Below are 27,151 nucleotides of genomic sequence, written 5' to 3'. Positions count from 1 at the left end.
CCAATAAATCTGTGACCATGACCCGGGTTTTTAGATGATAGATGGCCAGATGCCTCTTTCCTCAAGGGTATTTTATAGACCATAGACCTGTTTCTGTCTAGAGCACGGACACTCCCCTTCCAGGAAGCCTCTACCCTCAGAACCGTGGAGGCTCGGCACTGTTGGCGGTTAGCATGCACGCAGAAGGGACAAGGCAGGACGTGGTGTTTGGGCTCAGATCCCAAGGGGCTCTTCACAAAATACTAAAGAATTAACAATGACAGCAGGGAACCAGGAAGAGAGCTTGATCTGGGATGGCGTCACCAACCAGCAGCGGTCCATAATTCTGTAGCAACAGAGAGGTCCTGCATCTTCACTGTCCAGCACATCAGCCACTAGACCTATATGTTTGTCCCGCATTCAAACACGGTGCTTGTGGCTCAGGCACTCGTCTTTATTTTATTTAAACATTAATGTAAATAATCATCCGAGGCTTCTAGCTACCGTGTTGGATGGTGAAAGCGTTCATCATTCTCATAGCTGAGTGGAGGATGGTTTACTCAATAGCATGGGTTCTCTAACAAGGAGAGTTAGAGGTGGATGCCTGTACGGAGAAGTAACTCAGACTGAGGTCCTTCTGCTGGGATTAACTGGGTGCTTGCTAATCATTGAGATGCCTGGCCTTTCCCACGGTCTGGAAGCGTAGCCGGGACTCCGGTTCTCTTGAAGAAGCTGAGGTGTTTGGGCAACTGGAGGCAGCCAGACTGACTGGGTAGGAAGCTTTGGGTTGGAGGGAGCTTGTCCCTAGATTGTCGTAGAGGAGAAGAATCCAGGAGGTCCCTGTGGCTCTTGGAAAGCTGTTCTAATCTGAGATTTCCTCATAGAAATTGTATTCAGCAAATTCCTGCTTTCCCCAAATAGGAACATGCCTTGTTTCCCTGCATTAGAGCCCCTACTCCCCGAGATGGGAATTCTCAGCAATCTGGGTCCCATCCCCACATGGGCCACCTGCCCCTTCCCTAACCTGTCCCTGGCCTTCTGGTAAAACTGTCTTTTTGGGGATTTTGGACTCACACACCTTCCCATCAACTCCTAAACTTTAGTGATGCAGATCATTCTCTAGAGACACGCCTCTGGGGAGAGCAGTCTATGGCGAGGTTCACACAGCCTCTTCAGATTTCCACAGCCAGCTCCCCATAGCCATAGGCCGCGTGGGACTTGGCAGAGTATTGGCAGTAAGGCCTTTAGTGACTGGAAACCCTTCCCAGTTCCCCGTTCTGTTCCACGGTCTGAGAACCCAGTACGTCCATATCTGAGTTGGGATCCAGGCCTCCATGCTGTTCAAGGCCTGTCAGCTTGTTCCTGTGGAAGCACAGTTCTTCCTCTCAGGCCTGCAGAGCTCCAGAATATGAAAAAGAAAGCCAAACAATCTAGAATAGATTTTCCCACAAGCATGTAAACGGACATGCCCAAGTACCCTTTTCATTCTGCTTCCCAGCCCTGAGGACAGGAAGCATCCGTCAAAGGCTGGGTGCCCAGGTTGGTCCTTTACCCTCAGCCTCCCCAGCTGGTATAAGACCCATCTGCTCACCTCTGGTGGCTTCTGTCATGAACTGATCTCCCTCTGAAATCCCCTTGCCTAGCTCTTCAATTTTCTCCTCCCCTCTACCACCACAGATTTATGTCATGATCAGATAGTACGTCCAGATCTCCGCTTTCTCTTCCTGGGAGTCTAGCCTTTGCCCTTCCGCTTGACCTCTGAACCTGCTTTGACTCAAGTTGCCAGTGAGACCCCTGGAGACAAATTCAACAAGAATTTTCTCTGTTCTCTCCATGTCTCAGAGTTTCCTTGCCCAAAAAGCTGTTCTTTCTTGTTTCAGCCATGCCCTGTGCGGGCCTCTCTGACGCCTCATCCATTCCCTCGTCTTACGGCTGTTCCTCATCATTCTCCATTGCTGCCCCCCCACCCTTTCTATAAAATATTAGTATTGTGAAACTGTGCTTTGTGTTCTTTTCCTGACTTTCCCTAAATTATGCTTTAAATTCCATCTAAACTATGGGTGACTGAGGTCACACCTCGGACCCAAACATCTTCTGAACTCCAGACTCATAGCCAATTGCCCTGTTCATTTTGCAAATTGAGTAATCAAATAATACCTTTTGTCTACTAACAAGAATTTTCCCTCCAGCTTGCATCCTTTCTCACCAATATGTAAACAGCGTATCCCTCCATTCGGTTTTGGAGGACAGAAACTTCGGGGGGCATTCCGATTTCTCATCTTAACCCCTTCTTTAATCTGGCACTAAGTGCTGTTGGCTAGCCAGCAAATAGTCTAGGATAAGGCTAGCCTTAATGAGAGAAGCAATGTAGAACCAGGTTCACGGATTGATTGCCTCAGGCTGAGGATGAGCCAGGACTGCACGCGGGATCCACAGAAGTCCTTTTCACCCTAAGATGAATGTCAAGCCCTGGGTTCCACCCTTAAACATGTATACTTTTACCCCATTTAAACAATCCTTTTAGATTTAGGCCTCCTTTTATGCAACCAGTATCCATAGCAACCTTAAAATTCACAGGACACAAACTGGCTACTCAAACCACATGATGAGACCAAAGAGGTTAAAAAACAAACAAACAAACAAAAAAACTGGACAACTTAAGGCCTTGGTCCCTCTCTGTACACATGCACACGCATCCCACAAATACATGTACAGAAACACAGGATAGGAATGCCTTACCTGGTAGTACAAACAGTACTGATCTGTTCTTTACCGAGACATCAGTTCTGTTTGGAAATACAAGTGACCACAGTGTTGGTTCCTTCTTTATTGTGGAAGAATTGAGTCTTACCGACTGATACATTTACACCTGCCTGGGCTGGCCAGACCTTGGCATCCTCCTGCCTCGGTATCCCAAGTGCTGAGATTTCCGTATGTGCCACCAGTACCCAGCTCAGTGAAGTTCTCACCAAAGCTCTTTTGCTACCTAATGAATATCTGCTTGTGGAAACCGTTTTGGTAATGTTTTGCCGACCATAAAAATATCCAGGGGCTCTTCTAGTCTGCTTTCTGTTGCTGTGGTGAACACCAACAGCAACTGGGGAAGAGTTTATTTGGCTTACTAGTGACAGTCCATCACAGACGGAAGCCAAGGCAGGAGCTGAAGGCAGGAGCTGAAGCAGAGGCCGTGGAGGACTGATGCTTACTGACTTACTCAGTTCCCTTTCTTTTAGGCAGGCACACCTGCCTAGGGATGGTACCCTCTACAGTGGGCTGGGTCCTCCTCCCTCAATTAGCAATTAAGAATATGCCTCACAGACATGGTCCTTGGCCGATCTGAGTTAGGTCATTCTTCAGCTGAGGTTCCCTCTTGCCAGGCCACTTTAGGTTTGTGTCAAATGGACAGCGGAAGCCAACCATGACATGGGCTGTGGAGTCAGCTCAGTCAGTATAGTGCTTGGCAAAACATACATTTAAAAAAAAAAATGTCAGGCAGGCATAGCAGTACACACCTGTGATCCCAACACCGGAGAGGCAGGGACAGGGGGATCCCGTGGGGTCCCGTGGGGTTCGATGGTCTACCAGTGAGTTCCAGGCCAGGGAGAGACCCTGTGTTTAAAAATAAAATATGTTATAAACATTGCCTGAGAAACAATACTGGAGTTTGTCCTTTGGGCCCTATACATATGCACAAACACATGTATACACATCTGCAGACACACATACACCTGCATGCACATACAAAATGCTTGTTTATTGTAGAAAATTTGGAAAATATATCACCCTAAATCGTATCTTCTAGAAGGAACTACCATTAATATTATGGCATAGTTTCATATATTTTTCTTTTTTGTTATATGTGTAACATACAATATTTACTCACACGGACACACACAGACAGACAGATACACACACACACACACACACACACACACACACACACACACACACGTACATACATGCATTCAAGTCCAGAATCTAAAAGTACCCGGACAATCTGAAGGCAGAATAAAGGTCCATTGTTGGTTGATTTAATTGTCAACTCGACATGATCCAGAACCTCCTGGGAAGAGAGTCTTAGTGAGGGATTGCCTAGATCAGTTTGTCCATTGGGCACGTCTGCAGGAGACTGTCTTGATTGAGATGATTAAGGTGTGAAGACCCACCCATTGTGAGCATCATTCCCTGGGTTGTGGACAGCCGTGGCTTCCCTGAAGTGATGGATTTTAACCTTGAATTCTAAATTAAGATGAACCCGTTCTCACCTAGTTTTGCCAGGATTTTTCTTTCCCCATAACAACAGCTTTCTGGCTTCCAGATGCTTGTGAACCAGAGAGAAGAGTGAGGGATCACAGATGTGTGTGTTTGTGCTATGATCCATGGCCAACACCCCTGTTAATGACTGCTGACTTGCATAGCGGTGAACCGTGGGAGAGGGTCACCACTGACTGATCAAATACTGCCTTTGAGACTCAGGTGATCTCAGCTCAACCCAGCTTAAGAGAAATTAAGTGAAAAGAGGTTTCCAAGCAACCGCGGATTCTTTTTTTATAACTTTGCACTTGCCTTTTTTAGTAAGAGATGTTTGTAGTGTTGAGACATGAAAGATGTTTCTGGCAAAAATTACTGTCTTTAAAACCAGTGCGGAATGAAATGCAGGGAGATCCTATCATGCTTAGTCTCCACCAAAATAAAGCAGAAACCACCCCCTGTTTCCCGTGGAATTAGGGTCTAGCAACTAGAAATGGCCTAAGAGGTCACTTAGTCCCTTGGTTTCCAAAATTTGTTGGCAAAGAATGCTTTTTCTTGTGCATCCTCAAGCTGCTGTGGCGTGTGGCAGTCAGCATACTTGTCCTAGGTAAAGCAGGCTGGGCACCTGTTGCTTAGACCCATAACATCCCATTCCTTCCCACTTCAAAGGAAGCCGCAGATGCTAAGGTGCACCTGCACCCCTGTGAGGATACAGCCTAAAGTTGTACATCTCATCTCTGTTTCCAGATGTGGGAACCGAGACCTGTAAATGTCAATGGGAAGTCATCCATTAAAATGGGATTAGAACCCAGGACCCGCTGATCCTGCAGCCTGGTTTTTCCACCCCGGGAGACATTCCTTGCAGAGTTCACGAGGCCCTTTTCTGACTGAACCCTTACCCACTTAACTATGTTGTGTTGAGTAAGGCAGGGATCGTGATCACATGACCAGCTTCTTACAGAGCACGATTCGTCCACTCACTGCCATGATGAAGGAAGGAGGCTGGTCTCTTTCGCAGATCTGCCAGCATGTGGGAAGTTTTTAAAGCATTTTCTACCTTCTCTCTCTTCTGTCACAGAGTATCTTAGAAGTATCTCCCTGCCGGTCCCTGTCCTGGTGGAAGACACCACCAGCAGCAGCAGCGAGTACGGCTCTGTTTCTCCTGACACGGAGCTGAAGGTGGACCCCTTCTCCTTCAAAGCCCGAGCCAAGTCCTGCGGAGAGAAGGATGGGAAAGGGATACGGACACTCTTCTTGGGGTAAAGAGCTGACTGCTTTGTGTGTGGGGGGGGGGTACCCTGCGAGTGGGTCGCTTCAGGAAGGCAGCCCGGGCTTACGCTGCACCCGTTATTCCAGCATTCCAGACGAAAACTTCGAAGATCACAGCGCGCCGCCTTCCCCCGAGGAGAAGGACTCCGGCTTCTTTATGCTGAGAAAGGACAGCGAACGACGGGCAACCCTCCACAGGATCCTGACAGAAGACCAGGACAAGGTGGTGCGAAACCTGATGGAGTCTCTGGCCCAGGTAAAGCATGGCGGGCACTTCCCTTCCTGGAGATTGACGCCGTCTTCTGTAAATTTAATTTGATTATTATTATTATTATTATTATTTTGAAGATAGACTTCCACTGTGTTTGCCCAGGCTGGGCTCAGGCTATCCTACTCTATCTCCTGGTTAGGTGGGATACAGGTACATGCCACTGTACCCTGGCCAGGCTCTACAGATGTTTGCCTGTGTCCTCACGACATGGGGTTGTAGCCGATGCTCTGAAGTGTGAGGAGCCTGTAGGACTCTGAACGACAAGACACACCCGTGTGCTGCGTGTCCTAGCACCTGAGAGGCTGAGGCTGGAGAATGGTGCATTCTAGGCCACCCTGGGCTGCACAGGGTGACCTTGTTTAAAAAATAACAATTAAAAAAAAAACTCCTCTAGGGTAAACAAACAAACAAACAAACCTTAAATGTAGAAACTATATTTGTGAATATTAATTATTGTATGTTGAAAGCAATGTTATTGTTATTTACTCCTTTTCTTGCTTGTTGCTCTCCATCCCCATTCTATCCTTCCCTCCTTCCTCCCTCCCCCCTTCCCCTCTTGCTTCCTTCCTGTTCTTGTATTTTTTGAGAGAGAAACTGATGGCATCAAGGTCTTTACAGCCCTGACTGAAACAGTGAAGTGTTGAGACTAATAGACCCACAGCAAACGTGTATGTACTGTTTTATTAACAAGTTAGTGTGCGCGTAACTCCCTGGCCACGCGCGCACGTATCCACCACTTGGATGGCACAAGCGGGTTCTCACGTTCATGAACTTCCACCCAGTCCCGACACGCCTCTTTTGCTCTTGGTTCATTTGTTCATGCACACAGTCAACAAACAAGAATTAAGCCACATGAATTGCCGATTTTGACGTTAGCTCGAGGCTGTCTGTCAGCTGCTTCTCTGGTCACTGGGAGCATCAGTGGGTATCACAGAACCCTGGCTTATTGGGGTCACTATATTCACCTGGGGTGGGGGTGGGGTTGGCAGCAATGAGCAACTGTGTGGTATGTTACAATGCCTATGTGCAAAAAAAAATTTAAAAATTAAAATTTAAAAAAAGGAAGGAAAGAAAGAAAAGAAAAGAAAAAAGAAAAGAAACTTCTTTCCCTGTTACATTGGCTTGCTAGGACTGTCATAACAAAATGCTACAATCCAGGTGTCTTACTCAGCAGAAATTTGTTTGGAGGCTTGCAGTCCAAGGTCAGGATGTGGGCACATTTACTGTCTTCTGAGGACTGTCCCCTAGGTTGCTGATGGCCGTCTTCTCCATGTACCCCGATATGCCCTTCTCTCTGTATGAGTAACCCAGTGTCTCTCCCGTATGTTATGAAGACCCTAGACCAGGTGGATTAAAGCTCCGTCCTTATGACCTGCTTTAACCCTAGTTTAAACCTTTAGAGGTCTCTCCCAAACATCTCCCTAAGGAGTTAAGCCTTCCATATATGTTAGCGGCAGGGGCCACAGTTCCACTCCTGGGAAGATACTTTCCTGGGATTCTGTCTACAGACACAAGGAAACTTTTCCTCTCCATATATGCACTAGAGAAAATAGGAGTTCCAGTACAGTCGGCCACAGCTCAGCCCTCGTGTGAACACAAGCTTTCCTCCCATAGATAGTGAATCCTCAACATGACACGTGTCATCCTCTATTACTCCTCTGACCATCAGGGACCCGACCTCCTGCCCTCCCTAATCTGTGTGAACTGCTCGTGGCTGTGGTTCCTGTGGACTACACATAGCTTCTTTCCTCCGTAGGTCCTGGGGAAATGGCTGCAAAGATGGTAGAGGGGTGGACCAGACTGTTACTGTGTCTCAGTCCAACAGTTGGCCTGTTCTTGTCTCTCATCAGGAGAGACGTGGAGCCAGGCTGTCTTTCTTGGCTCTTACTGTTCAGCTCCAGCTGTATCTTGAGAGCCCCACTAGGCTTCCGTGCTGTTCCTTGAGCCTGAGCATTCTGTCACCATAGGAATCCCCTAATATCCACCTTCTGGGTCCCATAACAAGAGCGATGTGTGTGCCGATAAAGACTCTGGCTACCGGGAGAGCTTAAGAGATGCCTCCAGTACTTTCTGAGGGACACCTCATGTGGTCCTGGTGGAAAGCTGTCTCAAGCAGTGACCCTAAGGCCCAGGCCACAGGTGTTCCGGCGTGAGAGGCAGCCAGGCTTCTAGGTAGGGGGATAGGGTCGTTGTCAAGGATGCCGGATGTGTCCATGGGGGCCATTCAAGAGCTGCGTGTAGGACAGACTGATATAGGGAAAGCCAAGTTTAGATGGAGGGAGCAGGTGCATGATTGGCGTTCATTCGGTCATTCAGCAAACACTGCACGTCTACTAAATGCCAGCTCTGTTCCAAGTGCAGGGGATACAACAGAGAACAAACTGTAACTCGGTAAGTCACTGAAGGTGAGATTCTAATAGAAAAAGAAGGAAAAAAACTGGTAGCTGTTTATTAGAAGTACCATAATCGTAACTAAACAGTTCCTCTGGCCATTATTCATGTGTGTGCGCATTCAGCCCTCAGGATGCCAGTACTAAAGGGTTGTCCTATTAACAGCCACCTTTTCCAGACATGCCTAGAACTCCAGCAGAGGTGGAGCATCCTGGGAGTTCGGGGTTAGCTAGCCTAGCAGAAAGAGCGAGCTTTAAGTTCAGTGAGACACCTTGTCTTGAGGTAATATAAGGCAGAGAGGGATAGAGGAAAATACCCAATATCTATGGCCTTGACATGTGTGCATATCTGCATCTCTCTCTCTCTCTCTCTCTCTCTCTCTCTCTCTCTCTCTCTCTCTCTCTCTCTCTCTCACACACACACACACACACACACACACACACACACACACACACACACACAAAACCAGAGAGAGGACTTTGGCAGAAAACCTATGAATGCTTGGGGAAGGCTCGTTGCCAAATGCTTCTGTTCTGAGCCACATTTACCCTGCACAACATGCTCATAAAGGAAGGCCCTCGAGAGTTAACACAGAGGGGCTGGCGTTAGGACAGAGAGAATGATTGAGAAAGTGGATGAAGTAGCCCAGACAGGAAGCGTTTCCCAGAGCAGAGAACATTCTTTCATAGGACAGCAGCACGCACACACACATCCAGAAACCAGAAGCAACATGTTTTTGTTTTGTTTCGTAGTTAAACCTGATGTCAAAAATAAATGCTTGCTGGCCAAGCTGTTGGCCGGGCTGCAGCTGATTCTTCCCTGAGCCAAACTTCCAGTGTCTGAAGAACTCGGTTTTCCTTCCTGCTAGTTTCCCGGTGTTAGAGGTTGCCTGTGAAGCTCCTCTCTGGCTGTCATATAGTTTGTGGTGAGAAAAAAAAAAAAAAAAAAAAAAAAAAAAAAAGCGTATAATTGTTCTCCGTGTAATTTTAAAATTTCCCTTTAATGACGGCCTTTAGGCTTTCGATTTAGACTTTTCTCATGAGAACTGAAACATGGAACCCGGGTCCCAAACCAAGAGTACATGGAGACAAAGACATCAGTCACTGGTGCTTTTGAAGATTTTTTTGATGGCATTCTAATAATTGGAATTTTATTGGCCCAGTGGAGACACTTAATTTTAATAATATAGTAAGAAAATACAATATGAAATAGAAAGGCACTCAATAAAAATTCTGTTGTTCTTGAAGTTAAATGAGGATCAATGGCATCTTTAAATTAGGCTTTTTTAAAAAATATATATATATATTTATTTATTACATATACAGTATTCTCGTTGCAGAACCAGAAGAGGGCACCAGATCTCATTACAGATGGTTGTGAGCCGAGATGTGGTTGCTGGGAATTGAACTCAGTTCCTCTGGAAGAGCAGCCAGTGCTCTTAACCCCTGAGCCATCTCTCCAGCCCCCAAATTAGGCTTTCTTTTCAAAAGACTCAGTCCTTGCTCGAAGTAAAATAAATGAAATTGACTTTGAAAAAGAGATCTATCTAAATATGTGACATTATTCCTGTCCATTTTTATAACCAATTACTCCGTTGTTGGTAAGGAGGGGCTCCAATGCTGGTATCTGAGACAGGCCCCTTTTATGACAAGGAATTGACTTTAAAGGTGACGGAAGGACCAAGGACGCATTGTGATAGACTCAGCCGTGAGAGAAGCGGCCCCTTGGTACCCGGCGGAGCCTGGCAGAGAGGAACCTTGACCACTAAAGCTCCAGGGCTCCGTCTTTCCTCTTGCTTGGCTGTTGCTGCCTTTGTGGTGTGCATTCTCTTTTCCCTACCTATTGCCCTTCTCAGCGACCCTGCATCTACTCCCTGGTGCATCGGACGCATTCCTGGACCCGATTTTATGACCTTTCTGAGGGCAGACTTTGAGATTATGATTCTATGGCTCAGTGTCTCTGTCTCACTCTGATGTCCAGTTAAAGTTTCTGAGAACAGGAGTCTCACTACGTCAACGTATCTCCGTTGGGGCAAAGCTTTGCCCATCTGTGTCCTGGCTACTGACCAGTGTGAGGGCTAAGTGCTGCTTCTCCAAAGGCTGGTTAGTTCTGTCAGTGGCAATGGCTGAGAGGAGCCGCGGAGTTCAAAACGTGCTCTTTTTCATTAGCAGGAGGTCTTTTAGGAGCTCAGTTCTTCCGAGAGAAGACGATGGGAATGGGAAGCTCATGGCTGGCGTGTCCAGTCCTGAGTAACTGAGGCCTCGTGGGGGGTCTATTTTCAGGGTGCTGAAGAGCCTAAGCTGAAATGGGAACACATCACAACCCTCATCGCGAGCCTCAGAGAGTTCGTGAGGTCCACTGACCGAAAAATCATAGCCACCACCCTGTCAAAGCTGAAGCTGGAGCTGGATTTTGACAGCCATGGCATCAACCAGGTGCAGGTGGTCCTCTTTGGCTTCCAGGATGCGGTAAGTGCAGCACTGTGCCGTTGTTAATTCCATAGGCTCTGCTAAGTGTTAGTTATAAAAAAATAGGATACAATTTAAATTCTGCACCCTCTCATTTATTCAGTAAACTCCATTCTCTTTGGATGACAGAATGTGAGATAAGAGACCCATACAGCTTAACCACCACGGAAAACAGCAGGACTTACAAACATTCCCACGGCTGGGTTTCTCCTAAGGATCACGCGGTGGATTACTATTTATTTGCGAGGCCTCAGAAGCATAGTGCACTTTAGTCGTGTGGTTTTTTTTGGCAATGCCGTACAAGAAACGCCGTCTAGTGGCCATGGAGGGAAATGCACTGATATGCCTGGGAATGCTCTCTGCTGAGTAGGTGACTCCTCCCCTCTGCCCCCACCATGGTTTTTTCTCTGGTTTCCCTATAGAACATGCTTAAGAGGTTTGTTTCATAAGTATTCACTATGTTCTAGCCAGGAATATAATTCAGAGTACAGGCAGTTGACGGGTGAAAATCAATCCACAATCTAAGGAGAGACCGCTGCCCATGCTCAGACTAGAAGCCATTGTGTAAGCCTGATTCAGAGTTCTTCCCGTTATTTATTCTTGAGTAAGGCTTCTCTGTAGACCTTTGTGCCCCAGGTACCTTAAGCCGCTCTCAGACACCCTTACACGGGTTACGGAGGACAGAAATAAAAGGTATCTTGATGGTGTCTGGGATGTGACTGTGGAATCACACTGTATGGCTTTATTTAAATTTTAAAAAATTAATTAGCTCTTAATGTATTATCGATCCGATATGTAGAAGGTTTCTTGACACTTCTGTTTGAAGTAACACGTGATCCTCCGTTCAAAACTGAATTTTCGCCCTTCAGCAGCCACTGGTGTTCTGAGTGGAAACTGCAGGGTCTCCCCGCTGTAGGATGGGCAGGAACAAGAGCCCTCCCTGGACTGAGATCCTATCACTAATATCAAATGCTCAGGCATGCGTACACCGCAACTGTGGAAACCCAGCCATCTGCAGGGGAGTGAAATGGTTTAGCTGAGCTGTGTTTGCCCACACATTGGCTTCCAGGCGAGAGGCTGGAAAGCAAATTGGCTATGGAATTCAGAGTGAGGGCTGTTTAGCTGTAATCCTGGGCCTTGGGCCCAGGTCAGACACACACATGCGACTCCCTCCCTCCTGCTCTCCTCACTGGCTGTCCAATGTTCTCATTGGGTAGTACGCTGTGTAATGAGGGTAATATACTGTGTAATAGGGAGCTGTGTAGGGGCAGGGCATGGTTATAAAAGATCCCCTCTTGAGAGAAATACTCCAGTTTCCTAAAGGATATACCAGTTAGTCACATAAGCAGGTCAGTCCACTTAAGACATGGAAGCGTTTCAAAGTCAGGCTGAAAGAATTTCCTGGAACAAGCGAGGTCCAAGAAATAGTTCATTTCCTTGGGAGCAACCACTATGAGGAAGTCCCCAAACTGACTCTCTGCTAAATGAGGTGATTTTGATGAGATTGGACCAAGGGAAAGGCTGAGCGGCTGTTGTTCCAGCTCTTGGCATGAGTTTGCAGCTCAGTCACCATTTCCCAGCTTCCACCAGGGTCTCTAACCATAGCCTTGTTTCCATAGATGCCATTGTTAACCAGGACGTAGTAGAGTCCATCAATACGTTATAACAAAAGCTTATCTTTAAAAAGTTAATGCACACAGGATATACAAAGGGATTGTTCAGTCTTTATTTGTTTGTTTGTTTGGTTGGTTGGTTTTGGTTTTTTTTGAGACAGGGTTTCTCTATGTAGTTTTGGTGCCTGTCCTGGATCTCGCTCTGGAGACCAGGCTGTCCTCGAACTCACGGAGATCTGTCTGGCTCTGCCTCCTGAGTGCTGGGATTAAAGGTGTGTACCACCACCACCCAGCCATTGTTCGGTCTGTAAAACAAAAAAGAAATTCCGGGTTTGGGGATTTAGCTCAGTGGTAGAGCACTTCAAGCGCAAGGCTCTGGGTTTGGTCCTCAGCTCTGAAAAAAAAAAAAAAAAAGAAATTCTGACACAGGTTATAACATGGATGAATCTTAAAGAATGTCATGCTGCCAGGTGGTGGTGATGCACGCCTTTAATCCCAGCCCTCGGGAGGCAAAGACAGGTTGATCTCTGTGAGTTCTAGGCTAGCCTAGAGTGAACATTGAGTGAGTACCGAGTTCCAGTTGTACTCACTCTAAAGATGGACGGCGAGGTCATCAGCACAATAATGTGGGGGTACATAGTGCCTCAGGTGATAAAAAACATAAATTTTATATTTCTAAAACATATGTGATCAAATAAAAATGATTAATATTGGAAATCTATATTATGTGTATTTCACAATAGTTTTTAAAAGGACAGAAAGGTCAGGCGTGTGTCTATTTCAATGGGTAGAACGTTAGCAGTCATTGTAAAAAGTTATCCTGACAACAGAGATGCATTGTGTGACTTGGCTTTCTGGAATATGCTAGCAGACAATTCCCCTGAATGGAGAGGCATCAGCAACAATGGGGGGTGGGGGGGACCCTGATTGTGGCAAGGCATAGGCAGTACACAAATGCTAATTTCTACTTTCTCCCCTTGATTTTTTTCCACGTCATAAATGTGCTTAAGTGTTTGATTATTTCAAATGGCAGTCAGAACATTGCAGGGTAGGGTTTATCTTTATTGAAAACCCCTTGAATTCTCCCTGCTTTTATGCCTTCCACCAACCATCCTGGGTACCCAAGATGTGGCATGTCCATTTCACCAGAGGCCTTCCCACTCAAACAACTTACTGGCCTGAATGAAATGTGCTCAGTTTTCACTGGAGAGATTTTCTTTTCGTTGGTTATTTTCTTATTTCTTTTTGTTTTCTTTGAGTCAAGATCTTATGGCCCAGGCTGGCCTCGAACTCAGGATCCTCCTGCCTCAGCCTCCTAAGCACTGGGGTTGCAGATGTGTACCAGCACACCTGGCTTTCCATTTGAATTTGAAGTGGCAATGTTTGTGTCCTAGTGACATGAAGATGTTATTTATAGTTCAAGGTGATGAAGGCTTTTAGTTGCTTTTGTAGATAGTTGACCCAAGTGCTTAGATCAGCTGGACTATTTACAATTAAAATTTAATGTAGACGAGGCCTGGTGCTTGCCAGAGCCTGATGACCTGGATTCAATACTGGGAACCTACATGGTAGAAGGAGAGAACTGACTTCCACAAGCTGTCCTCTGATTTCATATGCATGCCACAGCATGCACCCACGCATGCATGCGCACACGAAGAGTTGGAGGGGGAGAATAATAATAATAATAATAATAATAATAATAATAATAATAAATAATGTAGAAAGAAATGAGACTAAAGGTCACTGTTTTTTTCAGGTCAATAAAGTTCTCCGGAATCACAACATCAAGCCGCACTGGATGTTCGCCTTGGACAGTATCATCCGGAAGGCTGTGCAAACAGCCATTACCATCCTGGTTCCAGGTCAGAAATGGTTAACGACTATGGAAATAATTAGCACCTGCGTATGTTAGGTGGCTCTTCCCCTGCCATTTCATTTCTGTTGTTTCTTTAGTGTTTTTAAGAACGCTGGTTGCCTTTTTTAAAAAAAAAAATCATTTCAAAGCCACTGTGTCTTACTTCCTTTCCTTTCGCTGTGGTCAAACACCATGGCCAAGGCGAGTTGCAGAAGGAAGGGTTTATCTGGGCTTTCAGCTCCAGAGCGGTAGGAGCCCATCACATCATGGTGAGGAGGCGTGCCAGGGAGGCAGGCGTGGTAGCTGAAACAGCGAGCCGAGAGCTCACGTCTTGAAGCACGGGCATAAAGCTGAGGCGGCAAACTAGGAGTCGCCCGAGTCTTTGCCCCTCCCAAAGCCTGCTCCCAGGGACACACTTCCTCCAGCAAGGCCACCGCACCTCCTAAGCCTTCCCAAATAGTGTCACCAGTCAGAGGCTAGGTATTCAAATACATGAGCTTATGGGGTGGAAGGGCGTTATTCTCATTGGAACCAGCAAGGCCACCAGATAACGTGTCTCTAGTACATCCCGCATACACAACGATACACCAAGAGAAGCATTCACTGTAGGTGCGGAAGATTCGTTTTGAGCAGCACTCTTGGCCATGAAGAAAAACTAGAAACTCTCAGATGCCCCAAAGAGTTATGAATTTCAATGGGTAGATTCCTGTGCCCACAAACATGCTTGTCACCTCTTAAAGCAGTGATTCTCAATCTTCCAAGTGTTGAGAGAAAAAAAACACAACTCTGAAGTCCATCTCGGACCAAATTGGCAACAATCTTCTGGAGTTGAGGCCTAGGAATTGGATTTTTTTTAAAAAAAATAAAAAGTTTTAGATCAATTACAAAAATTGAGAGGAAAGGTGCAGTTTCTGTGTGCTCTCTGCTCCAACATACACATCGCCTCTCCCAATATTAGCATTCTCTACCTGAGAGGCACATTTGTTACAATTGATGAGTTTGTACTAGCCTGTCATAGTCACCATTTATATAGAGCTGTGTAATCTATGGGTTTGTACGGATATATGATGTCTACCCACCATTAGATTATCATAGAGAATATTTGTATGGCTCTGAAAAGATCCTCTATACTCTAGCTATAGAAATCTACTTTGAGTAAAGCTCTCAGGCCGTTTTGATGCATGGCTGGGTTTGGAAATCATTGGCCTAAACACACCCTAGCTATATTGGCAATGAAACACAAAAGGCCTAATGTTGATGAACCAAGGTTTGTAAAGAGAGTGAGGACTGTCTTCCTTCTCTAAGGCAAACCTCTGCAGTAACTGGACAGTTTACTCAGTAATAAAAACTTTTAAGCAGAATATTTTATACTTGCATTCTAAAAGTAGGAAAGAGAAACTTCAAAGGATCAATATGAAATATTTTAGATGTCACCAATTTTAAGTCATGTGAATCCTTCAAAGTTGTGGAACTCCTTCTCTGTTCTAAGGATACCTTGCTTGGCTTGCAAGTGTGCATAAAGCATCTTTACTACCTATGTTTCCTAATATCTGTCTGCTGAGAGGACCTAAGTTGTAGTTTCTAAACACCATCCTCGATCACAGTGGTTCTCAGCCTTCCGAATGCTGCAACCCTTTAATACGGTTCTCCTGGGTGGTGACTCTCATTGCAAAGTGTTTACTAACTACAAAGGGAAAACAGTAACTGTGGTGGAGGGACCTGGAGACTTCCTCCACCAATGAAAACATCACTAGTAGTAACAAGACCCACACATCACGCATCTCTTGATATGATGGGCACAAGAAGAGAACAGCATCATGTCTGTGATTTTTTTTTTCTCAAAGATGCAGTCTCTACTTGATCATGACAGTTTGTCAAGTGTACCTAAAGTAAAGGACCTTCTATAAACTATCTGAACAGCTGTCCTCAAAAGTGGGACGTTCCTGGGAGGCTAAGGGAGGAGGATCATGAGTTCAAAGGCCGACCTGGGCTACAAAGACCCTGCCTGAACAAAACTAAGACAAACAGGATAAAACAAAAAAGTGAAAGGCATGAGAGTTAGCACAGGAGTACCAGTCACAGCTTGGGGGAGGCCAGGGGAGCTGCCGTAAGAGAACATCTATCAAAACGGGACAGATTCACCAGGAAAACTGCTGACAGTTTTGGGGTATGCTGTGTGCAAGCCCATCATCCCAGCACGTGCGAGGCCGAGGCAGGAGGGTGGAGCCTATAAAGATAGCCTGGGCTACATAATGAGGTCCTGTTTTTACAAAATGAAAGTTGGGGGATGGAGAGCAGGAGAAAGGGAGAGAGTGAGAGACTTCATAGTGTCCATGTTAATGTCCTGGTTGGGACAGCAGTTCTGAAGTCCCATGAGATGTTAAGGTTGGGGCGAGCTTCCCATAGCTACAAAGGAACACTCTGTGTATTATGTAGTTTCTCTGCTATTGTAAAGTTGTTTCAAAATAAAAGTTCCAAAAGTGTACAGTCTTCCTGTTCCAAAATGATCACACAGAACAGAGTACAGTGGGAGTCCCTTGGTTCTTTTCTCTGGCTGATCACTGGGAACATTAAGTATTTCTCGTTACTTCACAAGTGTAGTGGTGACCAGACAGAGAATTGCTGAGCATAGAAACCAGGATGGCCTTGGGAAGTTAAAGACCGCTGATAACACAGGCCTATTTCTTGCATTAAGAATGATCTTTAGAGCTGCTTAAGTTCCCCCTGGAAGAACTCTGAACAAATGCCCTGAAGTTCACCGTCACTTGAAAGAGCAGTTTGGGTGGCCTGCATTGGGAGCTGATGCATCTTAATGCGTGAAGGCCATGACTGAGTCAGTCTTACTGGTTGATACTCTGTTTTGCCGTGTAGAGTTGAGGCCACATTTTAGCCTTGCATCCGAGAGTGACACGGCCGACCCTGAAGACTTGGATGTCGAAGAAGAACACGAGGAATCCCCTTCCAATCCAACGGTCCGAAGACCTCAGGCGGTCATGGAGGATGCGGTGGCTACCTCGGGAGTGAGCACGCTCAGCTCCACTGTATCCCATGACTCCCAGAGTGCTCACCGGTCTCTGAATGTGCAGCTCGGAAGGATGAAAATAGAAACTAACAGGTAATGTGAGGGTGTGGGTTGGTTTCTTTTTTCTTATTTCTATGAAAGTGAGTCTACTTTAAAAGTCTGGCCCACAGAACACACGTGGATGATTCTGTCACCCCAGCATAAAAAGTTAGCTGCTTTTCTTTTATAAAAACAAGAGAAGCTGATTTTAGCTCTCATGAAACGGCACTTTCTACCTCTAGCAGGTCAAGCACGCATCTGCTTGCTGCTTTGCCCCAAGTGCCCTGGAATTGACAGAAGAACTGAGTTGTAATCTCATGAACCTTTTGGACACAGGCTCGGGGCAGCCTGTTCCTGCCAGTAGACAGAGGAGAGAGAACAGAGAACACCCATGATTTGGGATATCTAGTTCTTTCAGGGAAAGATCTCATGCTCAGAGGACAGAAACTAAGCATTCAGAAGCTTGAAGGTAACCGGCCACCTCTGTGACTGTCCTGTACACAGGATGCAGGATGCCAAGGTCTGTCTGGGGTTTGTCGCTGAGAATTTGGTGCCATAGAACCCACTCAATCCAATTGTCAAATGAGCAGTAGGTACGGCCTGTTCGCTGCAGATGTTGGCGAGGTTCAAAGTCCGAGCCCTTATGATTTACAGCTTCCTGTGCCGGCCTCTGTTGACATGTGGGATACCGACTTTATGGCTCTGGGTCCATAATGAAAACTTTTTAGTGAATCAATAAAAGATGTTCAAATATTTAGAAACCTTAGTTGGAGACCTAGTTGTTCATCGATGTCACAGAAGGTAACGCCTTTCGTATTGTAAGTTTTCAGTTTTTAAAAGTTAAGCTTCAATGTGAAACCTAGTATTATGCATAAGTATATACCTACTTGTCTTTGGTGGTTTTCTCGGGGAGACATTTTAGTATTTGGTGACATTGGCCCTGATGTCCGTTTCCCAGCCTTGTCCTCCGATGCCCAGCTCCGCCTCGTTCCGCCTCTTCTCCAGCGGTAGCCGGGTTTTAACAACCCATCTGTTGTAGTGCCTACATACTTAGTCTCTTCACTTTCCCCTGCCACTCAGTCCTGACGGGAGCTGATTTGGGAACCCCTGTTCTCTTCTCTGGAGGAGGCGGTTTTCCCACTTACTGTGCTGCTCCAGGCCTACCCATCCATGGTTTCTGGTCAGAGTGATTCCACAGGAAAGCTGTTCTGTTTACCAAAGAGTCGGTCTATCAGCTTGCCTGCCCCCCAAACCTCTGTCTGCCCACCCTGGCTATATTGGTAGGACCTGCCTCTCTAGACACACCCCAGAAGTGTGTGTGTGTGTGTGTGTGTGTGTGTGTGTGTGTGTGTGTGTCCCTTCTCTCCTTTGCCATGCCTTGTGCTCACATTCTGGCACTGTCTTCTGTCTACCACGTTTATGACATCTACAGTTCCCAGGAGCCCCGGGCTCCCTGCTGTTTCCTTCACATTCTCATGTGTCTTTGCTGAGGTCCTTTTGGTTCCTCCTGAAGCCTTGCTTCTGAAATTTTACCCACTTCTATAGAGATGGATTTGCATGTTTCTGTATTACCTTACCACCTAGCTACCTTTTTGTAACAATCTACGCATCCATGTGTTTACTTTATAGGCTGACAGCTGTATCTGTGACATCTAAGGACCACTGGCCTCCTCTTTCCTTTCTTAGTAGTATTTCCCACAGATTCCCATGACCGTCAGAAACGTGAGAGAAGGGGCAATGTGTTCTTCACAAATAATTTGAAGAAGGGAGGATGGTTTAGTAAAAGCATAAAACAGGAACTGGTAATGTCTGTGCTAGTCCTCTTATGCTTTTAGTTAAATATTATTTAATTTCTTTCAGTCCTTTTATACAGGGTCTCAGGTAGACCAGGCTGGCCTTAAACTCAGTATTGTAGCTCAGGATGCCATTGATCTTCCTGCCCCTACTTCCCAAGTACAGGGATTATAGGCTCCATCTACACCACGTACCTTGAGTTGACTGTTGTTATGGGAGTGTAGCTCAGTGACAGGATGCTTGTCTGGCATATACAAGGCCCCGGGTTCAAACCCTACTGACCCAACTATACACAAAGTGTGTGTGTGTGTGTGTGTGTGTGTGTGTGTGTGTGTGTGTGTGTGTGTAGAGAGAGAGAGAGAGAGGAAATGTGGGTAAATTTATATTTAGGAAAAGGTGTTGCTCTAGTGTTAAAAATCTTAAGCTTAGGAGCTGAAGAGATAGATGGTCCTGCCATGCAAGCATAAGACCTGAGTTCAGTCCCAGCACCCACGTGAAAGCTGGATGCAATAGCACTTGTCTATAATTCTAGCACTGGGGAGTAGCAGCCTGGATGATCCTTGGGGTGTGGTGCCCAGCCAGTCTAATTGAATCCATAAGCTCAAAGTTCAGTGAGACACCCTGAACTTTCATGACACAGGAAATAACATGGAGAGCAATTGAGAAAGACACATGACATTGAATTCAGCTCCCCCGCAACAGTACTCGTGGACACATACAAATACATACACAAAATCTTTTATTATTTATTTATTGTGTTTACATTGGTGTTTTGCCTGTATGTATGTCTGTGAGAGGGTGTGGATCCTCTGGAACTGGAGTTACAGACAGTTGTGAGCTGCCATGTGGGTGCTGGAAATTGAACCCAGGTCCTCTGGAAGAGCAGCCAGTGCTCTTAACTGCTGAGCCATCTCTTCAGCCCCGACACACAAAATTGTAAGCTTATAATTATTAGCTAAATCAGCTATACCTAGCTCGTTGGTAATTCTAAATGACAGAAAGAAAGCAGATAGCTTTAGAATATACATGTCACTTATATTTAAGTAAACCCTTAATAAAATGCTCTGAAAACTCAGTTCTTGCAAGGACTCTTAAAATGAACTTAGAAGTCACTGGCTGGTTATCTAATTTCCCTGCCCACCAGCCTGCCTGACAGTTGTGCACACCTGAGTTAGGAAACTGCCCTCGTGGTAGTTTCTTGCCATACCTTTCTGAAACAGTAAGGAAGACAATTGTCAGCCTTACGCATTATTTCCCTACTAACCAGCATGTGGTGATACTAAACGCATGTGCTACATACACACTTCGGGGGAATGGTCTTAAAGCTGGACTTGGAACAGTCGAGGTGGCCTAGCCAGGTGTGCTTATAACATCAAGTTCTGGCTTTTAAAGATGAAAGGGAACTGCACAGCCTAAATAAGCTCTGGAAAATGTCCATGTCCTTTGAGAAGACAATAGCAGTATATGCTGTCACTTTTCTATGGGTCTATAAATCAGGAGGGTAGACAAAGATACATTCCAGACTGAAAATCGTCCATTTCAAAGTTTACCCAGAGCTTGCTTCCCATTCTGTGACATTGGTCACAGGTCCTGGAGTTGATAGAAACTCTCCGGAGAATCCTTCGCTTTCAGTCCATGCTGTTAAGCTCATCCAGTGTGCGCAGTATTTTCTCAGCAGGTGTCTTTGCTTACGTATCTTTTTCAACCCACCTCTCTCTCCTACTGTCCCTCACTTTGGTCCCCACCTCTGCCACCGAGTCTACAATGACCTCTCCTTCACAAGGGCTTCATCTTTAGGTCCTGCATGGAGCAGGTCTTGGGGCTCAAAATAGAAACCCCTTCCCGGGCTTAGTATTTTACCTATGTTGTCTCATGGAATTCTCACTGCAGTTCTCTCTAGAAGTTTTCCACTTCCTTTTAACAAACGAGAAAACTGGAAACCAGAAGCATTAGGAAACGTGTCTAAGGTGAATACAGGAAGTGTGTGGCTGATCCAGTCCACAGACCCAGGCTTATCTCTCAGTTACAGCATGCTGCCCACACAGCGTGTCAACGGAAACACACAGATGTTTGGCCGCACTTGGTCCTGAAGTAAATCTATCAATGGAACAGAGATGGCTTTGCTGAGAGCTACAGGCCATGCAGTAATTTGTCTTAGAGGTCTTGCTAATAATTTTGTATTTTATTTTTTAGATTTATTTAATGTGTATGTGTGTTTTTGCTCACATGTATGTCTATGCACCACATGTGTGCCTAGTGCCCCAAGACAAAGGTATTAGGTTCCCTGGAACTGGAGTTACGGATAGTTGTGAGCTGCCTTGTAGGTGTTGGGAATCGAACCTGGGTCCTCTGCAAAAACAAGTGCTATTGGCTGCTCAGCCATCTCTCTGGCCCCAATAATTATATATTTTAAACTTGTAGAATTGTCAACAAAATGACTCAGAAATAGTTTTCTAGAGAACCAGAGTATCAGCTTCTGTGATCCGGAGTGTGTCCTCCCAGAAACACGCTGGACACCGTGAGCAGGGCACAGGTTGGGTCTCTGTTGCTGAGGGAGCTTTCCGTGGCCAAAAATGATGTTGGAGTATCAGAATTTATCTTTGCATCTTGGGAGTACTCCAGATCCACCGCAGGAACCGAATGGACCAAAAAGAACACGGCTGTCTTTTTAAATGCTTTACTAGCCTCACCCACCCCCAGAAGTCAGAAAGAAAAGAGCAGCACTGACTACAATTGCAAAAATAACCACGGATGTTTATTGAGCCCTCGTCTGGTGCCAGATATTATAAGAGGCAACCTCACCTAAGTCCTCAGATTTTCATAGTTTAAGAAGGATCATGGCAGCTGGGGCAGTGGTGGTGCACACGCCTTTAATCCCAGCCGAGGCAGAAGCGGGTGGATCTCTGAGTTCAAGGCCAGCCTTGTCTGCAGAGTGAGTTCCAGGATAGCCAGGGCCACACAGAGAAATCCTACCTCGATAAACAAACAAACAAACAAACAAATAAATAAATAAAATAAAAGAGAAGGGTGATTACAAGTCTCCATAGATCTGCTCCATGACCATCGACTGAGAACTCGTAAATGTGCCCTCTGACCCAGCACCGAGTCTTTGGTTTCTGTCAGATCTCCGTGCTCACTGTAGCCTGAGAAAGAAGCCCGGGCTGACCACATCACTGTTCCCTCCTGCTTTATCATTCCATCAACTGATCTGATTCTCTCCTGCAGATTACTTGAAGAGCTAGTTCGGAAAGAGAAAGAGTTACAAGCACTCCTTCATCAAGCTATTGAGGAAAAAGACCAAGAAATCAAACACCTGAAGCTCAAGTCCCAACCGATAGGTGAGCAGCAGAGAATTTCAAAGTAGTCCTAGCTAGGTACGCCTGCTCAACTAGGCCGCCACAGAAGGCTGGGAGCCGGCAGGCAGTTTACAGTTCCGTGAGCAGCTGTCCTCCCTCCATCAGCGGACAGAATGTCTTTGCAAGGATCCCCTTCTTAACTGTAGTAACTGCTCACCTTCTGTGAGCACAGTAAAACTGCATGCTCACAGTCACTCTCTCAGGGATGATGATTATTGATGATGTGTTATTGAAGACTGATCTCCGCCCCTTCAGTCTTTCTTTTTAGTGACTTCGCAGACTGCCCGAATAAAACAATGCTACTTTTTTTTTATTTAGCATTTGTATTCAGCATATCCCGGCTTTTCTCCCTTCTGATCTGGAGAGACTTAAATAGGATAAGCTGACAGTAAGAAAAATGCCATAGGTTGAAACAATAAAGAAATCTGTTTTATGAGAACTTATAGGTGAATCTTGTTTGCTAATTGTTAGGAAGTTGTATCTATAGTTTTTTGTTCAGGTATCTGGCTCTTTTGTATTATTACAAATAGTGGAGGGGAAAAAAAGATTATAATTGTATAGTATTCTGCTAACTGCTCATCTTAGCTGCATGAAAAATACAAGGTATAATTTGGGTATGCAAAGTTAATTCTAAGAAATTACAAATTTCATATAAAAGTATATATAATGTTACTTCTGACCTCCCTTTACGAGGAGAGTAGCTTGACATTATACAGCCCATCTTAACTGCTTCTATTAGTTCTTCTCTGACAGTCTGCAAATTAGCCAGAAATTTCCACGGGAAGCTCAAGATGTCTCCCAATTTTGGTTCTAGATATCCCTGGGTTCCCCATGTGCCGCCTGCACTGTCCTGGTCCAACTACTGAAGATTCGGAACTTACCGGCTGGCTGAGGGAAAACGGAGCGGATGAGGACACTATAAGTCGGGTAAAGAGGGACTGTCTGTGGGACCCATGGTATCCCACTTCTCTACACAGTGATGAGTGTTTGCTGTGTGCCAGGTACCCGAGGCCAAGGGACACACTGCTAGGCAAGTCCAGACATAGTCCTGCCTTCCTGAGATTCATACATTAGCAGAGATAGATGAATTCCACTGATTTAAAAAAAAAAAATTCTTACACCAGCAAATTCTGACACAAAGTTTTCAGGTGTGTGTGTGTGTGTGTGTGTGTGTGTGTGTGTGTGTATGTGTGTGTTTCTCCCAGAGGACAATGAATGAGTCTAAAGGAGCATGTAACTATAAACTAGGCCAACTGTGTATACGGGTCCAGGACAGACAAGGAAAGGCAGTACATTCTAGGGTGAGGTACGAGACGTATAAAGGCAGGAGGTAAGGTAGACACATGCACCTTTGTCCATAACCCCTAAGGATGCTATTGTTTATGGACTGAAAATAGGAAGAGTAAGGAACAAATGGAGCTAGAACTTGAGAAAAGTCGCCTTCTGTTGCTGCTACTTCTGTTAAATTTTTAATTCTTCTGCAACATTATTCGTCTCTACTACACAGTGGCTATTAATTGCTACTTGAAAAAGTAGATGTAGCTGGTGAATTTATGTCAGAAATACTTTCTACGCAACTCACTTCATATCTATTACAACCTAGCTCCTCTCTCACCATCATAGATTTATAGTTGGCGTGAAGAGCACTGGACTTGAGATTACATGTATAACATATATACACATTAAGACGCACTGTTTGAGAGTTGGAGAGATGTTGCGGCAGTCAAGAGTGTGTACTGCTCCTGTAAAGCACCTGGGCTTGGTTCCCAGCACCCACACCTGGCTCACCACCTATAACTCTAGCTCCCGGGGATCCAGTGCCCTCTTCTGGAGTTCAGCCACACCTGCACTCTGTGCGCATACCCACATACAAATGTACATATAAACTCTATTTTTAAAAGATGTAATAGTTCCCATTTGCTATAAATGACCTCTTAGTAATTCTATACTGTCTTCAGCTTTATACCGACAATTTAAAAGAACTAAAATAAAATTTTCTTTTCACAATATATTGGACTACGTAAAATTTAGAGTCTTCTTAGAAATCTCCATTTAACAATTTACTGCTAACTAAATTAAAATAGCTCTCTTGCTAAGAGAAAACAATACACCCAACCAAGTTCTCCAAAACACTTGTCCTCTTGGACTCAAATCACAATCAAGGGGGGAGTAAGTAATGAACCACTAACTCCTCATCCCTTTTATCTGCTTTACAATGAAAAGCTCCGCTCACCTCCAAGACTGACTTTGCAGTGAATTGCAGGAAAGCCCCTGTTACTGGCTATGAAAAAGTAAGCTGGAAGACTGAGTGTAGGCAACAGTGCCCCAAGAATATTGTTGACCTACTTGGGAACAGTCAGAGCTAGACTCGTTCAACGCAAACACTAGCTACAAGCAGCCTTCGTAATGACGCATGAGATTAAACCCAAGTCTCCCTAATATGTAAGCATGGGAATCATACGGATGTGTTTCTTTCTAAGTTGGCAATCAGAAGGTTTTTTCTCTCATACTCCCAGAAGGTTGTTTTTTTTGTGGCTTTCCTGTTAGATTCATGCTTAATTATTAGCAGTGTTTGTCTTGTGGACAGCCTTTGTTCGTTAAAGGTACGAGAAGCATCTTATTCTACTGCTTTTCTCTCTCTGCAGTTTCTGGCTGAGGATTACACACTAGTGGATGTTCTCTACTATGTTACACGTGACGATCTGAAGTGCCTCAGACTAAGGTACCATTTTCCCCCTTACATGCTTGTCATGAAGGAAAAGAACCCTGGGTTGAGAACAGGAAGTCTGGGTTCCTGCCCTGCAGGGTCTCTAACCAGCCTGGCAGGCTCAGGAAGGGCTGTGTCTGCTTTTCAACCCTCTGAGTAAGCTGAATTAGTTGGACCAGGCTCTTTGGGGGGGAATTCTCATAACTAGTATTTCTGTTTAAGTGTATGGCAATCATCTGGAAGAGATTTTTTAAATAATATTGCAGACCAAATGCATGCAAATACTCTAAGGCAGCCGTGAAGAAATGCTCTAATTTAGCTGATGATCCATGGTGAGCCGTAGATGTACTGCTGACTTACCAGCTGGAGTACTTTGTATCGTCTGGTACAATTCCTTGAGACAGTTTCTCTCCCAACCCAAGTAGATCCGTAACTGACAGCCCTTTCTGTAAAGACACATTTCAAGAATGCTGAAAATGTCAGGCCATGTTTTGCACCTTGGTCTTTTCAGAAATGGAAAGGGAAGGTGTGAAGGGTGTGGCGAGACCATACCATGCACACAGGATACGTAAGGCCTGATATGCCTGGGATCTTCGTGCTCCCACTGAGGGAGCTGAAAGCTCAGAAGTCCCTTTTCTGTCTCAGGGGCAGTTCCAGGGGACAGTGCCCATCAACTTGTTCTTCTGTCTCTCAACAGGGGAGGGATGCTGTGCACGCTGTGGAAGGCCATCGTTGACTTTCGGGACAAACGCGCCTGACGGCCGGCCACTGGTTTAACCTTCAGCGGCGACTCTGAACATCAACACAGAACTGCTCTCCTTAGGGGAGGGCGAGCTGAAGGGAGGGAGAGAAAGAAGCTGCACTTTAAATCCAGTATTTGTTTACTCGTGTCAAAAGAAAAAAAAAAAAGATAGACAAAACACACTGAAATTTCCTGACTTCTATTTCTACAGAATTCCTGAGGACTCTTCGTAAAGGCTTAAAATAATCCTAACGAGAATCCTAATGCCGAGGATTGTTTTAGTCTGCTGCACATTTTGATGGAGATATTTTTAAGTCAGCAGCTATTGGCATTTCAGCCCCAATGTTTATCGTGGAACAGGCAGGACATTTCGGGTGACAGTGTACCACTGGATCAAAACCAAAATGTGACCACAGCTCTTTAAGGGTTCTCTGTGTGTGTGATGTGCCCTGAGAACCTGAGCAGAAATGCATAATTTGGATCGTTGTATAAAGTTCTTTTTTTTTTTTTTTAAGTGTGCAGAATCTAAGAGTAATGGTCTCTACTCTGTGTACTGATTGTCATATTGACTGTATTTTGTAACTGAGTTTCTGGCCCGGAGTGTGTTTGTTGGAGGTGTTTCTGTACTACTGAACTACACCAGTTGCACATGCCTGGATCATGGTGATGTTAGCTTGTTCTAAAGCTACCGATTATGACATGTTTACCCAGAAAGTAAAAAGATGGCCAACATTGCTACTTTGATAAAGTCCAGAACATTCTTATTTTGTGCTGATGAACTAAATGACTGGGTTAAAATTTAGTTGGGTTTTATTGTTGTTGCTGTTGTTGTTCAGTCAGTTATGATATTAAGTAGAATCTGTCTCTATTCAAACAAGGAAAAGACAGTTGGGATCTGGATTGTTCCTTGGGGACAACAGGGGGGCAAGAGAGTGGTAAAAGTGAAAATTTGTAAAAACTCGGTGTATTTTTCCCAAGATCCCACGTTACCTTGAAAAAGTAGACACCACTCCATATCTGAGAGGTTTGCAAGAAGGGTCCTAATAGACAGCACTTTCGTTTCTGTCTCCGTAATGTGGGTCCCATAGTTGGGGAGGCTTTGAGCCAAATCTTATATTTTTATGAGCCTTCCCACATTAACAGGGTGAGATCTGAAGCTCATGGATGGATACATAAATTTCTGACATACACAAGAATGTGCTTATGACACAGGATGGAAACAATGAAGAGGTGTTTGAGTACCACGGTTTAACCCATACAAAAGTCTTCAATAACAGAAATGGTCTTTATTTCTATGTGAAAATAAAAGTATAATGCATCATAGTGCATCTGAATATATGAAATATTCTCCTGAATATTTTCTTATTGGACAGCGACAGGGCTGGTCTTCTTTA

General features: G+C 45.1%; 1 protein-coding gene across 1 annotated transcript in view; it reads left to right on the top strand.

Annotated features, from left to right (window-relative positions):
* Map3k5 (mitogen-activated protein kinase kinase kinase 5) overlaps positions 1-26,521 on the top strand; it is a 211,882-nt gene extending 185,361 nt beyond the window's left edge. Inside the window, exons 22-30 of the mRNA XM_059272686.1 lie at positions 5,309-5,489; positions 5,587-5,755; positions 10,444-10,629; positions 13,999-14,104; positions 16,969-17,212; positions 22,178-22,290; positions 23,123-23,235; positions 24,954-25,030; positions 25,713-26,521. Of these exons, the coding sequence (XP_059128669.1) occupies positions 5,309-5,489; positions 5,587-5,755; positions 10,444-10,629; positions 13,999-14,104; positions 16,969-17,212; positions 22,178-22,290; positions 23,123-23,235; positions 24,954-25,030; positions 25,713-25,773 (1,250 nt within the window). The 3' untranslated portion in view covers positions 25,774-26,521. The remainder of the gene's footprint in view (positions 1-5,308; positions 5,490-5,586; positions 5,756-10,443; positions 10,630-13,998; positions 14,105-16,968; positions 17,213-22,177; positions 22,291-23,122; positions 23,236-24,953; positions 25,031-25,712) is intronic.
* The last annotated feature ends 630 nt before the right edge of the window (positions 26,522-27,151 follow it).

The sequence above is a fragment of the Peromyscus eremicus genome, chromosome 8b (assembly GCF_949786415.1).
Source record: "Peromyscus eremicus chromosome 8b, PerEre_H2_v1, whole genome shotgun sequence".
In the NCBI taxonomy this organism is placed as follows: domain Eukaryota; kingdom Metazoa; phylum Chordata; class Mammalia; order Rodentia; family Cricetidae; genus Peromyscus; species Peromyscus eremicus.
This window is presented reverse-complemented; position numbering and strand designations above follow the sequence as displayed.